The 16,365-nt window shown below is 40.6% G+C and overlaps 2 protein-coding genes across 4 annotated transcripts; one reads left to right on the plus strand and one right to left on the minus strand.

Annotated features, from left to right (window-relative positions):
• Positions 1–202: 202 nt before the first annotated feature.
• Positions 203–10,946, plus strand: LOC136447526 (NLR family CARD domain-containing protein 4-like). 2 transcript variants are annotated; one of them, XM_066446544.1, is made up of 6 exons: positions 203–453; positions 6,113–6,211; positions 6,721–7,516; positions 7,719–9,191; positions 9,564–9,694; positions 9,984–10,946. In XM_066446544.1, the coding sequence occupies exons 2-5, from the start codon at positions 6,143–6,145 to the stop codon at positions 9,677–9,679; spliced, it is 2,454 nt and encodes an 817-aa protein (XP_066302641.1). In that variant the 5' UTR covers positions 203–453; positions 6,113–6,142; the 3' UTR covers positions 9,680–9,694; positions 9,984–10,946. The 2 variants fall into 2 exon arrangements, with proteins under 2 accessions (XP_066302641.1, XP_066302633.1); XM_066446536.1 differs by lacking the exon at positions 203–453 and adding an exon at positions 1,851–1,979.
• On the minus strand, positions 10,196–16,315 carry LOC136447543 (actin-related protein 2/3 complex subunit 3-like). Of its 2 annotated transcripts, XM_066446545.1 has the most exons (8): positions 16,197–16,293; positions 14,980–15,021; positions 14,246–14,339; positions 13,053–13,126; positions 12,544–12,612; positions 12,107–12,233; positions 11,578–11,672; positions 10,196–11,110 (listed from the first exon to the last, which is right to left on the minus strand). In XM_066446545.1, exons 1-8 carry the CDS (start codon positions 16,200–16,202, stop codon positions 11,048–11,050), a joined length of 570 nt encoding a protein of 189 aa, XP_066302642.1. In that variant the 5' UTR covers positions 16,203–16,293; the 3' UTR covers positions 10,196–11,047. The 2 variants fall into 2 exon arrangements, with proteins under 2 accessions (XP_066302642.1, XP_066302648.1); XM_066446551.1 differs by lacking the exon at positions 14,980–15,021 and having other exon boundaries at positions 16,197–16,315.
• Positions 16,316–16,365: the final 50 nt, after the last annotated feature.

The following is a 16,365-nucleotide window of genomic DNA, read 5'->3' on the forward strand; positions in this document are numbered from 1 at the left end:
TGGATATCAAATAATAAATGCAATGAAAAAGAGAGGGTAATGAAGACACTAGTCTACTCTAGATTCTACGTCTACTTATGATGATGCATAAAGTCGTTTCTATCGTTATTCTACAACAAAGCGTTACGTAGATAGATTTTTGCCCATATATCGTCCTAAGCAAATCACCATATATTAAACTGTCAGGCGTTGGGAGACACAGGTGACCTTTGTCCCGGTGCTGTATTGTGACACCACACCTAGGCCAGGAAGGGAAACGGCTCTACTTTGGTGCATTTTCGACAGTCATTATTGATTGTCGGAAGATGTAGAACTGCACATGTCTGTTATTTTAGACCTCCGAGGACCACCTGCCGCGCGTTCCCTCTGTTGTGAACGTCCCAGCTAAAGCTACCCCCAGCGAACCCAGCCTCTCCGGGCACTGTATCCAACGGTTGTGCCCACAAGCTACTGGTAAGTACGTGACTAGACTGTATAGCGGTTTACAAGTTACATTTCCAGTGAAAGTCGTACACGGTACCGGTGATCTCTGTCACGGTATTTAAGTGAGGTTAAAAGCAAAGTATACTTGACAGAAGACACAGATGTAGATCTCTCGTCTGAACGAAGGACCAATGTCCTGACGTGATCAAATGTTCCGGGTGGGTACCACGCTATGTGTGTCGGGCAGGTGACAAGGCACTGAAAGCGGAACTTCTCGCCATTTTCTGCTCTACGAAAAACCTTCTGTGTTTCAAAGGTAACACATAGGTGACGACTTATAATCAAGAATCTACCCACACGGTTGTGGTTAATCTTCAGTAAGGGAACTTCTTCTAAGGGAACTTGTTGGTTTGTTTTAATGTGAACCAGCCCCGCCAGCGGGATAACAAATAAGTTCAAAAGCAACACCTTTGTATGGCGTTTGAAATATGATACGCCGCAGTGCTCCCGAGGCCTGTAAACAAAGCTAGGTACAAATGTATGGAACACGGCACGCTTTACTGCATACCACTAACTTAGGGCTCCTGGAGCTAAGATTGGGGACCCGATTTTTGGCTCCTCACACTTGTGCGTATGAGTTGCGCATTTTGTTGGTTCAAGTAAAGTGTGCGGGGAAGGAGTTGTTTTCTACTTTGACCCACCGTTGAGCAGCCTAGTTATCGAACCAAATAAAGTACTTCTTCGGCTGCAAACTTAATCTAAACCCAAAACATCATGCGGACTTGTATATACGCACAAGTCAAGTGTGAGGGGAGCTTCAAGGGGGGGGGGCACACCTGTACGTATATCAAGTCCGCATGTGAGTTGTGCATTGACATTTGGCTAGCTCATGTAACGTTGGCGGTCGAAGAATTCGGGCTGCACAACGGTGGGTCAAAGAAAGCCAAGAAAAACATATTCCCTGCAAACTTTACTTGCTCACAAATGTCAATACGGAATTCATACGGACTTCATACACGCACAAGTGTGAACCGCCATTTATATGCATACTGGCTGCACTGTATAGGCGCGTTGCCTTTGTTTACTTGACAAGTACGTGCAATTGACGGTGGATAAAAAAGTGAAAACTAGTTTATTTTACCTACCTACAGTCCTACCAAAAATGGGCCAGAAAGCGTCGAAGGCAGCAAAACCGAGAAGGTCCCGGAGTTTGGCAGAAGGAAGAGGAAAAAACGAAGGGCAAACTTCTCGAGCTCCACACCAAACGAGATCGTGTTCGGAAGAAATTAGGGAACGTGGGGAAAATGCTGATGTGAGAAACAAAGACCAGCGTCAAGTACGCGTCTTGAGCCATACGGACACTAATGCCTGGACAGGCATTGCCCAGCAACACGGCGGCGGAGTTGAGGAAGGTGTCACTGATGTTGATCTTAATCAGGAATCCGAATCCGATGACATGGCCTTGCTAGCGCTGGATGCTCAGAGGAGAGGAACTCAAGTCTTGGACGAGAATGAATGCTACAATGACGGAGACGTGGTGGCGTTCTCAGAAACAGGTTAATTACCTTCGCCGGGAATGTATGCATTCGCGGTAAGGTTATGTTATCGGTTACGCCAGCTGTAAAGTGGGTCCGTATGTATGTCGAGATCATAAGTCGAGAGAACTTTGACGGATCTTGCTGATTTTTGGTAGGTAAGTGGCGGTTGTAAGAACGAAGGTCAAGTTCGAAAATGGTTAACCTGGCGTCACAGTGACCTGGCGTTTTCCTAAAGTGCTCCAATGGACTTTTTTGTTAGTGTGTTTGTATGTAGACAACATAACTCGACGTATTGATGATGGATCTGCATGATTTTTGGTGGGTACGTAGAGATTGTTAAAACAAAGCTCAAGTTCAAAAATGGGTCACCTGGCATTTTCCTGCGGTACTGCAGTGGGCTGTTTATGTATGCGTATTTGTTTGTTGACAGGATAACTCGAGAAGCTGTTGATGGTTGTGCACGATATATAGTGAATAGGTAGATTTATTAAAGGGGAAGGTCAAGTTCGATGATGGGCCTCCTAGCGGGTACTTTGGGTACTGCAGTGTAGCTTCAAAGTTTGAAGTCGAATTTTTTGCAAGTGCTACGGCCATGATTTTTGTGTGGTAGATAGTCCATGCCACATGAAGTAAGTTGTGCACGTTTGGGCCCTCTAGCGGCTTGTTTGGAGCTGCAGCGGGTGTTTTTAATTTATTTGTTTTGACCTTTGGACATGAATAGCTAGACTTATGGTCAACGGATCGTCTTGCTTTATGGTATGTAGATAGCTCGATTAATGATTTACATAATTGAATATTCATTATGCAAATCAGGAGCTAATTGCATAATTAGCAAGGAAAGTTTATAAATCTGCTGCCTTTCAAAATAGGACTCTCAAACATGTGACATATATAGCTGAAAAAGAGAGAGGTATCGATAGATACCAATAATGCTAATAGCTACCTATTTTGCATAATTAATGAGAAAATACTAATTGAAAATACCACAATAGTAAATGATTGGAATTTCATTCTTGTATCATTAGGAAGCTAAGTAAAGGTGAACAATATCAGACAAAAATCATGCATGACAAGGCCTCATTAACATAATTTATAAGGAAATGTCTACAATTCCCTTTCAATTTGCTATTTTTAAGTCTATATAGTCAGGTTAAATTGCACTGACAGGTGACCTAGTTTACCGGAGCAGGCTCCCTGTGAGACGTCCCTGGAGGACACATGTGATACTTTACTTGCCCGGTGCAGGGCTCTGTTTTGGGGTCAGGGAGGTCACACGGGCATTTAAACACAGCAGCTATACGATCTAACGCTCTCCCTGTTGGAAGGTATAGGTTTGATAAAAACTGATTGATATGTCGACTATGAAAATAAGGGCATAATTGAAGCAAATACATTGCCAACAAATTGCCTTATTTTCTGTAGTAAAGATAAAAGTTATGATACCAATTAAGCAAAAATATTCTTACAGTGATTATTTTTATAACTCTTCGGAGAACTCGTGTAGGTATAGGTATGGGTTTGTTTTAAACTTTGAAAGAGAATACTAGTAACTCAAGAAGGTGATGACGGATCGTCATGATTTGTAGGGATGTACATAGTTTGAGTGATGATTTACATGATCGTATAAGAATCATGCAAATCAGGATCGGTGATGTGAAAAAGTATACAAACCCTTGCATTCCATTGTAGTCAAACACGTGACATGTAACTGAGAAAGAGAGGAATATTGATAGATATCAATTATGCAAACGAAAACCTAATTTGCATAATTTAAAAAAAAAATACTATAATTCCAGAGTGGTAAATGATGGGATTTCATTCTTGTGGCGTTTGGGAGATAATCAAATGTGGACGTTATCAGACATAAATCATGATGGCCTCATTTACATAATATATAAGGAAATGCTACAATGGCCCTCTTTTCTAAGATTTTACTTTAATGCTGTGTTTTGTGTAGAGAAAAGGATCACTTGAAATTCATGCAATCGAGGACCTTATTTACATACTGAGTGATAAACATTCACTCGAAAAGGCTAACATCAGTCGGCGAAGGTATGAGGTCGTGGAACTCTAGTTTTTACTATCATTTGTCTGTAGACTACTTTGGACAGTTACTGTGCATTTTTCTGGTCTATGTTCTTCAAGTATAGCGCTAGAAGGGAAAGACTAAAATGGACGATAATAGGTAAGCCTAGGACAATTCTACATCATAAACATCAGTATAAATACATGCTCGCACGGCGTTAAACAGGCGGAGAAAAACTTACAGACCATGCATTTTCTTTCTAGAAGAGCTGATATCTCTGCCAATGGGTTTAATATTTGGCTCTGTCCGCGCGGTTTTGAGATAAATACGTTTTGAATAAATCGGACGTTAATTAGTCATGTTACGTTAGAAGAAATAAAATTCCAGATAGTGTATTTCATGACCATATTTGTGCATTTCGTGACCATATTTTCCTTCCATATATACATTTTGAACAATGTCTTGTGTACAGATGTATGATATAATTGTTTTTCTCTGCTTTATACAGAAAACACAGTGACTCAAATTACAAGTCCTAGTCAAGTGAGCGGTCAAGGCAACAAAGTTATCAACATCGGGCCCCATTCTACTGTCAATATCTTCCACGGAACATCAGATCTAGATGACACAAACGCAGGTGGGCACATCGTCTATGCTAGCGCAGAGTAAACTCCAAACAGACGTAAGGATCTGGCATACTCTTCGTGTTTTATGCCTGGTTTTGCAACACTAGTATTGATGGAATTGAGTTTTCTGCTTAGCTGCGCGACATCCCTGCTTTAGCTGTGCGACACCCTTACAAATTCTCGCTCGGCAAGCTTTTTCAAAAGAGGCGAATCATAAAGTGCGAAAACAGTACTACTGTTGTAAACTGTACTGAGAATAAGCCGGCGTCCTTACGTCTGCTTGAAGATTACGCACAGAGTAACAGTTCTTAATCGGGCCAGTATGCTTTGCTTGTAATTGTGTAGATATAGATATACAAACTCAAAATCGCAACGTTTCTCAAGCTCGCAGAAGGCCTGCTGCTCAGTGGAACGGGAGCTTGAGACTTAAAGATTTTGCATTTCTACATCTGCCTGGAGATCATACATGATCTTCTTGTAAATAAACTCATTGACGATTACCGGAAAGGTTTCAAATGTGAGGTTGAAAACGCGTCATATCCAGGATCTAGGACAACTGTCTTGGAAGTAGTGTTTGGAACTGTCATACGACGGGCACTACAACCTCTTCTCTTGCCTCTCATATAGAGGAACGATCACAAACAATCGCAAAGACATGAACACAAAAACAAAGCAAGCATATGCTGGACATCAAATGATAAATGCAATGGAAAAGAGAAAGTAATGAAGAAACTAGTCCACCCTAGATTCTACGTCTCCTGTATAACGTATGATACATCAAGTCGTTTCTATCGTTATTCGACGGGCGTTGCGCTATACACACATCTGGGATAGTGGTACATCATCCTTGGGTTTGTAACCATCTCTTAAAATACTCTATGGAGTATCGCTTATTGCAATACAAAGCACCAGTGTCTGAAGTGACTACCCATGGAATATCACGTAAGAAGCTTAAGTAATCATCCAAACCTTTTTGGTGCCAAGACGAGTGGTAAAGCCCCTGTCACACTTGTGCGTATAGACAAGTCCGCATGAGTTGGGTATTAACATGTTTTTGGTTTAGGTTAAGTTTGCAGCCGAATAAGTGATTTCTTAGGCTCGATCACTAAGCCGCACAACGGTGGGTCAAAGTAGAAAACATCTTTTTCCCCAAAACCTTACTTAAACCAAAAAAATCGTTAATGCGCAACTCACGCGCACTTGAATATATGCACAAGTGTGACAGAGCCCTAATGTAGAATGGAATGCCATATTTGTGAATACGAGAGGTTTGACTGCGCACGTTACTGGTACGGTGTATTCAATTGCACACGCTTTACTTGACAGGTAACGTTACGTACAGTGTGTCAGAGGAAATACTAGTAACATGGGGGTCTATCACAGAACAGACTGTATTTTGTTTCGAACGCTCCATTACTGATTTCATGCAAAAATCTTAGAAGCAAGACTGAATCAAATTGGTGTGAACTTAAGTGAAGACTTATTTGTTTTGCTTACAGTCCCTGAAATTCTCAACAAGATGGGTCAGAATGCGTCATCAAAGGCAGCAATACCGAGTGAGGCTGCCAAAGGACAAGAAAGGGAAAGCGAAGAGCAAGGTCAGTCAGAAATGAACATAATGACGGCCAATTTGAGCACAGCACTGAGTGAAAGATATGATACTTCGATGACGTCAGTTCATAAAAAGACGGCGCAAGAACCTCAAGCGGAATTCAAAACTACTGTATTTGTGTAGAGAAAAACATCAATGAAAGTAGATTATGTTAGTTACAACAGTATTCTTATCATCAATGAGACAAGATAAAGTTGTACATTTTTCACAGAGATATGAGGTTTTCAAACTCTTGTGCATGCAGGCCAGTAGATACCATTCTATCATAGGCCATCATTATCTGTACAATTAAATGATCTGTCTATAGGAAACCAAGAGCCCACTCTCTTTCTGCCACACGTTTTGAGAAGAGGACCAGGCAAAAATAGGACTTATCTGGTAATTGGAATAACTAAAGCAAATGAATTATTTTCACAATGTAGCTGAGGTGTGTGTTTATGTGATATTCTAGTTGAAAGCAAATCATAATCAGTGTTTATTTCATGTTGTTTTTAGGTGTACGAAAATGCTTCTTTTTCATCAAAGAAAATGTCTGCTCAGATTGGAAGGACCTGGCCTTCTATCTTGGATTTGGACAGGCAGACATCAACAACATCGATGGGAGAAACCGAGATGACAAGTCTCGCTGTATGGACCTGTTGGAAGAAAGCCACTTTAGGGGCCCTCATGGAGGCCCTGTCCAAGGCAAACTTAAGAAGTACTGTGGATGATTTGAAAAAGGAATATCCTGACATCCACAGTCCCGCTGACGACTTCCCGCTGGCTCAATGTCAAAATTCACTCAAGTCATATTTCAAGACAAGACTGAGTTACCTTCACCCACTAGCGTGGAATGAAGGTTTCACCATGAAGATAGAGGACATCTTCACAACTGTAGACCTCGTGACACAAACCCAGCGGGGAGGAAACATCGAACGGCAAGCCCTCCCCTCTACTGTCGACGCCTTGACTGCCAGGCCCGATTGTCCCCAGCCCCGACGCATTTTGATCCAAGGTAACGCTGGAATAGGGAAAACAACCGAGGTTTCCAAACTCGCTTTTGACTGGGCTGAGGGGCGTTCTCCAATTCTGGAAAAGTATGATCTTGTTTTCCCAATCGCGCTGCGGAAGGTTGGCGAATCCCAGTCCCTTACAGAGTGCATCTTCGACCAACTCCTACCAGAAGATGTTCCGTTCAAGGAGTCGGATTTAGAAACGTACTTGAAGGGGAATGACCGAGTTTTGATCATTCTCGACGGCTTTGACGAGTGGGCTGGGCATGAGGGGCATGACGTCACTAAGCTTTTGACTGGTAGGAACCTTTCTTCACTCCCTTTAAGTACATGTATTTGACTTTCTGGCTCATGAATTACAACGTTAACATGATATTGATAGGTGGCTCTATACAATGATCAAGTTAATAATATTGAACTAAAGTTTCTATGATGTTATTTTCTGCCTAGAACAGTTCTAAAAAAACATTACTGAGTAGCTACAAATCCCCGTCCTTTCAGGTAAGATTCTCCGTGACTGCTGCCTGCTCGTGACCACCAGACCTTCCCACGCCCCGCAGCTGCAGAGTCTGATGTGTCCGGACACACGGGTAGAGATCACAGGTTTCAGCCAGGACAACATCCGTACTTACGTTCACAAGTTCTTCAAGGGAGACGAGGCCAAGTGCAAGGCCTTAGTCAGCAAGATGGACTCCTCTCTAATCCCCACAGGCGTTCTGGCAACACCAATACTGCTTTTACTGACATGTATGATGTGGAACGAGAAGCAGGATTTGGTACTAGGAGGTAGAATCTGTCCTCTTTATGATGAACTCATCTCCTTCATCATAAGGCGACATTGCGCAAGGAACAACATTGCGTCTGACCAAGGTATTCCAGAGGCACTTTTGTGTGCTGAGGCTCTTGCATTCAATGGCTTGTTGAAGAAAAGCCTTGTATTCAACCAAGAAGACATAGCCAAGTATTGTGGTGAAGACAGTTTACAAGAGCTTGTGTCGTTGGGGATCCTTCACAGACAAGAAAGTCCCTCCAGACTCAACCCTTCTGACCAGTTTTCCTTCTCCCATAAGACGATGCAGGAGTATTTCGCAGGGTTGTATTTTGCAAAAAAACTCCAGGACGAGACAGACCAAAATCCACTTCTGAACACATACCTAAGAACTGCTCAAAATGTGCGGGACTTGGAAAATGTTGTCATCTTTGCCTGTGCAAAGTTAGGCTCTAAAGCGGGTCTTATACTGGCTCATCTTGTCAAAATCTACCAAGAGGAGGTAGAACATTTGTCTGATCCCTTCAGTGATTGGCTTCCTCACAGACACATAGAAGATGATCTTTATTCTAAATGTCGGGCTACAGGGAATGAGGAAAAGGTTCTGAGTCGTTCTGAGTTAGATTTCTTTTGCTACCAGGCATACCTGGAGATTGCATTGTTATGCTTCTATGAGAGCAGTTGTTTCTCACAGTTTGAGAACATCTTTCTCACCAAAGGTGTTATTCAGTTTTCAAATGTGGGACCTCGTGTCTACAACGCCTTCGCACATGCTCTGAACAAGATTCCACCTCAATCCCTTAGAAATCTGAAATCCCTCTGGTTGGTCAATACCACGCAATGCTTGGTCAATCCTGTCATTGACTACCTCAAGATGATGAATTTGTCCGAGTTGAATCTTCGTAGTGCATGTCTTGGAGGTCATGACCCCAATACAGCACCTTGTGCCCGCCTCTCACAACAGCTGCTCTACCTGACAACTCTGAGGAAGCTTGTGTTGTCTTTTAATCATCTCGTCTGCTCGGACTTACTTGTGTTATTGCCTTCCCTGAAGACGTTGGTGAACCTTGAAGAGTTGTATCTCTCTGGCAATGAATTTGCAGGTTGTGGAAAGAACATATCTGAACTGCCATGTTTCTTGCGGAGTCTCAAGGTCCTGAAGGTGTATGACTGCCAACTTAGTCTGGAGGACGTTCTTCAGACAGGTAAGCAAATTGATATTCCATACCCCATTACTTTACATCTAGACCTTTCTATCATTCATGCGATGATATGTGATAATGTCTAAAATTCAAGGAAATGCTATCATGCCCAACACCAAGTAGCCTCCAAACAAGTCATCCATGTAGCATTTGCTTTGTACAAAATTTGTGAAAATTGTTCTCTGCTTCTCAAAACTATTTGGATTGTTAGGGGTACTGAACGTATTGCAAGAAAATTCTACAGGACTTTGTATACTGTTGAAATGTCTGCCAAAAAGACTCTGTACTACATGTAGTCAATAATCTCCAATTTACACTGTACATAGGCATCTACACTGATCTGTTGTAAATAACAACATTGTTTTAAACCTACAGTCGCTGCAATGGTTCAGTACTGTCCAAAGATGAAAGTGTTCAACTACAGCGCCAATCGGATAGGTCCGGGCGGTGATAAGAAAGTTGAAGATGCTCTCAAGTGCTTGGAATTATAAAATCCTCTCTATCAGGTATGTGGCATCATGCTATGGCTATGTAAACCAAGGACTATGAACTCAAATGACAGGATGGAGCACTCAAAACCGTTCCTTACATACATACAATCATGTATAAGATACTGGTACCTTTGAAAATACCAAGCCAAAGCTTGTGATAAAAACCTGTACATGTACAAGTCCTGTAGATGTACAAGTTACCAGTAATGCACCTGTTCACTGTGTGACAATTCTACATTTGTATATTCTGCAGCCAAGAGTATCTGCCATAAGATAACATTTTTCAACATATTCTTTCCTCCAGGAAACCTTCTTCCTACATGTAGATCCTACACACCATTCATCAGTCCAGAACACAACAAGCACTGATTTAGTCTTTCACCAAATGTTTTCTGGTTCCGATTAGACCATTTCCACCTATGTACAAGTGAGTTATTGACCACCCTTACATTGCTACAGTGTCATTTCTGTATAAACAGTAGACGAGAATGCACACAAACCAGAAACAAAGACGTGTAAAGTTAACGTTCTTGCTGTAAATAATGTTTATTGATATTAGCATCAAATGGCACCACAGACCTATTAGTTGATATTTGAGTGATCAGAGATGCACCATTTTGGAATCAAAATGTTATAAACTGATTTCACCTTCTTCATGTTACTACTATTAGAGACCTGACCGTACCTTTTAGAATATTGAGATAAAAACTTGTTAGCTAGTCTACATAGTCACTTTATGACTACATGTATGTAGACTTGCTGTATGACTGTGTAGACTATGTATAGTATGGGATAGAATGGGACTATTTTTTCAGACTATGTAAAGGTAAAATACCATAGTCATGGTTGTACAGTTTGTAAAGATAACCGTTGGTACATGTAACTTTGCACTAGATATAGATGTACACGATAGCCTCCCAGCACTATGGACTTATCAAATTGAAGAAAAGTTGCATATATTTGAATCAATGTTTTATCAAGAAAGTCTTATCAAATTGTTGTGGAAAATGTTTACTGAGTTGAAAGACTTGAAAGATAAATGGACAACTATCAGTGTACGAAAGATGATGATGATGATGATGATGATGATCAATGTACAACTAGGTGTCTGTATGCAGTTACTGTCTTTGGGAATAACATTATGGCAGATAATCTCCTTCCATTGTATATATGCACCTTTGGAACAATTACTAATAATATAAAATATCTCAATTATAAGCAAGCCAAGGTATAATGAAAACAACAAACTATCAAAAATGCATACATCTGTCTTGTCTAATTTTGTTCACCTTTACCTCACAATGTTATTGGTACAAAGAAAGAAGGGAAGATTTGAGATGTTGAAAATTCTTGGTTCTTTGATGAAGTTTACATGCCTGGTGCGGACAGACTCTTGTCCATGAATTTCCTCTTCACAAAACACATCCACCACTGGAAGAAATAAACAAGCAGGGTTAACTTACAGTCTCAATCTTAAAGGTGTGTGTGTAGGAGGGGGGGTAGTTCCCCTGTCTGATTATGAACTGCTCAATTGTTGGAGCTTCAACTATTGAACAAGGCAGGGAGTTTCAAGTTTCAAAAACAGTGCCTTAGCAAAAGTGAGGAATGTTACTATAGGAATTCAAGGGATGGTGTTGACAAATCTGTACTATGAATACATTGTTGCATTTATAAAGATGTGGTCTTTTAGAAGATAACACCTGCTTCTGCTGTTCAGTATCTCGACTTTTGATGGAAAAACAAGTTACCATTACTTCCTGGCCCATATTCATCCTTGTATTTGGCTTAGTTCAACTTCTTACATTCACAACTGCCAAACGTAAGAGATGAAACATGAAAGTTTGATTTCTTACAGTATGTTTACAGGTGATTCATATATAAGACAGTGTGTAGCTCACCTTGCTGGGCCGGTCAGTGTTAGGGTCGAACACCTTCTCACACAGCCTCATGCCGGTCTCATGACGGATCTGCAGCAGGTACTGCTGCATGGAGTCTGGGGAGGGGAGGGAATCATGGCCATGAGATCAAGAAAAATTTAAAAATAAACACATCCCATAAAGATCATAGAGCTAGACAAGAGTCTAAAAAGTTATGTACACATGAATGTCCAAGCAAAAATGAATAATCAATCAAGTCACCTTCAGCAAGCTAGCTTTCTTACTGTCAGGGTCCATAAAGAAAATCTGATCAAGCTAAAAGGATTTAAGTTAAAGGTCCCCCTCTTGTGCCAAGATATGCACTTTGTGCACTAAGTTTCCTCGCTATTTCTGTATCAACATCTGTATTTACAGAAACAAGTTGCTAGCTCTTCACTCGTACTGCTATGTCTGAATATCTCTCGCCAGTAGACGCTGGTGTCCAGATGCTGGAGATTTCTTTAAAACATGGGACCAATGACTTACATGTAGAGTAGAGCAGACTACAAACCTTCTTCCTGCTTGTCTTTAGGCTTAGCATACAGGGCATTAACAGGGAAGCCGGCCTCCCCAGGAATGGGCCACTTCCCCAGCGCTAACGTATGCATCTCCTTCTGTCCATTGTTCTTGGATGTGCACTGCGGATTTACAACATAACTTAAACTCAGAATGGTGACTCATTTTCCACATCACCTACCATATTGTTTTTCTGTATACATTTTGTTCCTTTGAAAAAGTGAAAAGAAAATTGATGAATGGTATATATAAATTATAAGTATGTTCTGATCTGATAACATAAACAATTTGAATAAAAAACATCACAGCAAATACTGTTGTAATTCTGTACATACAAGTACACAAACACCAACAGTTTTATAACATACAATATGCTTAAGTTTTTGCTGCAAACATGAGGTTAGGCTTGGTTGTCATCATGTCACTACTCACCCTTTGAAGCTTCTTCAGACACTCAGAAATGTACAGAGTCACATATATCAACGTCCTGTCTGCTTCACCCTGAAACAGGATACATCATCATGTATGATATAGAACTTCTGTCACCGCAATTTTTATCATCTAAGATGATTGACAATATACGAAACTACTTCATATAAAATACATCCTGACGAGAGGAGCTTTTAAAACATGACAGAACATTATGTTTATGAATGTTGATACTACATGAACCAAAGAGTTGAAGTCTTGAAGTGGGATTTCTTCCACTTCTATAAGCTACTGCAAATCATGAAACATTTGCCATGGTTTTATGTTCACAGTTTTCATGGTACACCACAAATCCACCACCAAATACATTCCTGGCTTGCATTACAGTCATTACTCAATGGTTTCAACCTTGAACGCCTCCTACCACGAAATCAAGTCCCGATGAACATAAAGGAATTTACAGTACCGGTACATATAGCATGATTATGGGACTAACTAACTTCTGAACTCACCTTTATCTCATAGTTCTTGAAGAAGACATTTGCCTTGAAGAAGTGCATAGCTTCATCTATGATGTCAGACTCTCCTGAACCAAAAAAACAGCAACATTTACTTAGATATTTGCCTTTGGTTGGTATTGACTCTAATTGTTGTGGTGACCTCTAGTGGAGAGCAATAGTACTGCAGATGATTACTCGTACATGTATCAGGAAAATTCACTCAGAAAGTGCAAATCTCTGTCACTATGAGTAAAGAAAACTAGAAAAGCACAGATTTATCAATCCATCAAAATAATATACAAATCATGTATAAAACAAATAAACATAAGCTTTTTGGGAGAGATACTGTACAGTGTTCTCACCAGGCCTTTTCAGCATAGGGGCCCCCTATGCTGTGATTTGGACCCCCTACTAGTATGCTGTGATCTGGACCCCTATGCTGTGTTTCAACCAGCATAGGGGTGTTTCTTTCTGGGACAAACCTTGTGACCCTTCAGAAATCTTATAAAAAGTTCATATTTGGCTTTAGAATGAGGCTGTGACAGAGGAAAAGGTCTACTTCACAAAATTTATCCCTCAAAATGCATGAAATAATGTCTCATTGGGTTATGAATTTACAAATTTTCCGGGGGAACATGCCAGACTCCCTACTCTGGTCATGTCTTTGGCACTCCATGCGTGACTTGCACCGCGTAAAGTTGGCCTTCTGTACCTGACCCCTATGCTGTGAAAAAATCCTGATGAGAACACTGCTGTAGTAATGTTTTTGCACATCCCATTACCGACACACTAGCACTGAGTTGCTAACAGTAACAGTTGCTTAAACATGATTGTCTGACTCTGAAGTCCAAACTCTGTTCGGAACCTTTCCATGACTGTACCTCTCCATGTATACATACTGGAAAGGACTTAAAACACAGTGTGCTGTTTCTTGGTTCAGACCCTTGTAGTGCCTAGTTGCACATACTAGTAGGACAGCAAGTTTCCTTGCTGTTTCTGTAGCCATCTATATTTTAACAGGTAGGGGTTGCGAACACAGGACCCCATTTAACATCACTTCTGAAAGACGGGTGCAGCCGAGATTTCCCCAACCCAGGATTCAACTGGAGTCTCCCAGTTACCAACTAAATGGACCCAGGAGCTCAACTGTGAGGCTGCTACCGTTTGAGCTACAGGGACATCCAAACAGTGTGCTGTTTCCTTACCTGTTTTGGGTGCTGGTCCTTTAAACTGTGTCCTGAGTGGCAGAAGGGCCATGTTCCCCAGGGACTGGGTGGACTGCAGGGAGGAATGGTAGGCCTGTGGATAGAATCATTTATACATTATCATTCAATATCGATTATAATGAGCCCACAAAATAGGGCTGCCTCCAGCTTTAAAATTGTTTCCGTCCCACTCATTATTTGGGACTCCCATTCCCAACAAGCAAATTTCTGTCCCAGGAAGGAGGGACAGGTCCTGGAGACAGCCCTGCCACAACAATACATCTTTTCTACACATTCTCAAAATGTTTCTGTAGTGCATGACATCTTTACATGCTTATATTGTTAGTAAATGCAATGTCAACCTTGAAATGAAGTAATTTCATCCTCCTACATTGAAATGTCAAACTACATTTCAATATGTTACATACACAACTGGCTTCTTCAATTCCAGGTCACACATTTGTTTCAATATACATGTACAGTGTAATAAATATGACTTGCATGTATGCATGATTCTGTTTAACTTCCCACACACTACTAAATGTGACATTCAGATCAATTTTGAGCTGGCATTAGGTACACAAGACAAGTTCAATTTTCAAAAGTAAGAGTTAGACAATTGTCTGCATTCTCCCATCACAAAATCATAACAGCAAAGCAAATCATGTACAAATGTACTCTAGCTATATGCTGGTTGAGAAAAGACAAGTTCTTAAGTTGTCGTCTATCTACACCTGGTCTCCCCGTCTTCTGGTATCCAGTATCTGAGTAGGGCGCTACGTCAGGTGCAGAGAAAGAACAGAAGATGAAGGAAACCAAAAGGATAAAGATACAGGAATCAAGGAATGAAGCAGCAAAAGTTTAATAAGCAAGGAAGCAATTATGACTGTGCAAGTTGCAGATAGACTGAAAAAATTGCTGATAGAATAAGCGATAAATGGTTGGAGGGATGCAGAATATAAGCAATCACTCAATATAATGTCATGCATTATAAGTAATATAACACATGGTGTGTGAATAATTGTGAAAGCATGCACAGAAAAGCAAGTTCATAAGTAATCAAGAGATAAAAGAAAACAGTAGGGTAACAAACTTACAAGCTGAAAAAGAATATCATTTAATTCCTGTATATCAAAGACCCCCTACATCTATGATACTAACAATGAACTATATTTGTGGGCAGATATAAGACTTAAATTTATCAATTATTAATATGGTAATTTCAGTGGGGTATTTCCCTAAGAATCTAGGACCAGTGCTGAAGTATTAGAAATCATTTTAAAAGAACTAGATAGGAAAGCACAACAATAACAGCTCTCTTTTTATTAACTAAGGGTATCAAATTTCCACAACTGAACAAACATACGTCTACAAATAGGGCAAATGAGTCCATAATTTGATGGGTAAACCATCCACACACAGGCTCTTTATCACTTGATGCACCTGTTAGGCCCAGGCCCAATAATGGATAACCAGTTTTTCTCCTTTCTTTTTAATTCATAATACATGTAAAAGTAAGCATTGGTTGGTTGGTTGGTTGGTTGGTTGGTTGGTTGGTTAGATCTTCAGTTTTTCACATGAGCCAATAAAATCAAGTCAGCTATACCTACCCCCCCCCCCCCCCCCCTTAACAAATTATTAGCCCTATGACTTTATGAGGTAACGGTAGATCTCTGTATACACGGAATGGTGACAACTACAAAATGAATCTGCTTAATGTTGTCAACTTTGAACGGGACATAAATGGTTTAGACAAGTAATCTTTTTTAACCAATTATCGATCAACTACAGACAGAAGGCTGGAAAACGCACTTCCTTCCCAAATCCCAGAGCTCTCGCCTGTTTCTGAGTTGCTCATTAAAATTAGCGGGAAGCAGCTAACGTTACAATTTTACTTGTTGGTTAATCTTTAGGAATTATAGAACACGAAGACAAAGGAGTGGTTCCTTACCGGCATGGCTGCGGTGATTTTTTTAAGGACAAAATGAAGGAAATCTTCGGGACAGATTCACAGATTCACGCCCAGGAGGCGGAAGTAGGTCATATGACTCTCTGATCCCAGAATCCCTAAGACTATTTCATTATTTTGTAGGGTAGTATTGTAAACCATTTAAAAGAAT

This window comes from Branchiostoma lanceolatum, chromosome 1, assembly GCF_035083965.1.
Source record: "Branchiostoma lanceolatum isolate klBraLanc5 chromosome 1, klBraLanc5.hap2, whole genome shotgun sequence".
NCBI lineage: Eukaryota > Metazoa > Chordata > Leptocardii > Amphioxiformes > Branchiostomatidae > Branchiostoma > Branchiostoma lanceolatum.

Bases quoted from the DNA above. Each gene is read 5' to 3' on its own strand.
- LOC136447526 (XM_066446536.1), top strand. From the start codon at position 1,899: ATGCTCAGAGGAGAGGAACTCAAGTCTTGGACGAGAATGAATGCTACA. The intron at 1,980-6,112 runs GTTAATTACCTT...TTTTGCTTACAG, and splicing joins GGTGGCGTTCTCAGAAACAG to TCCCTGAAATTCTCAACAAG. The intron at 6,212-6,720 runs GTCAGTCAGAAA...TGTTGTTTTTAG, and splicing joins AAGGGAAAGCGAAGAGCAAG to GTGTACGAAAATGCTTCTTT.
- LOC136447543 (XM_066446545.1), bottom strand. The intron at 13,127-14,245 runs GTAAGGAAACAG...TTTTTGGTTCAG, and splicing joins AGGACCAGCACCCAAAACAG to GAGAGTCTGACATCATAGAT. The intron at 11,673-12,106 runs GTTTGTAGTCTG...TCCCCTCCCCAG, and splicing joins TAAAGACAAGCAGGAAGAAG to ACTCCATGCAGCAGTACCTG.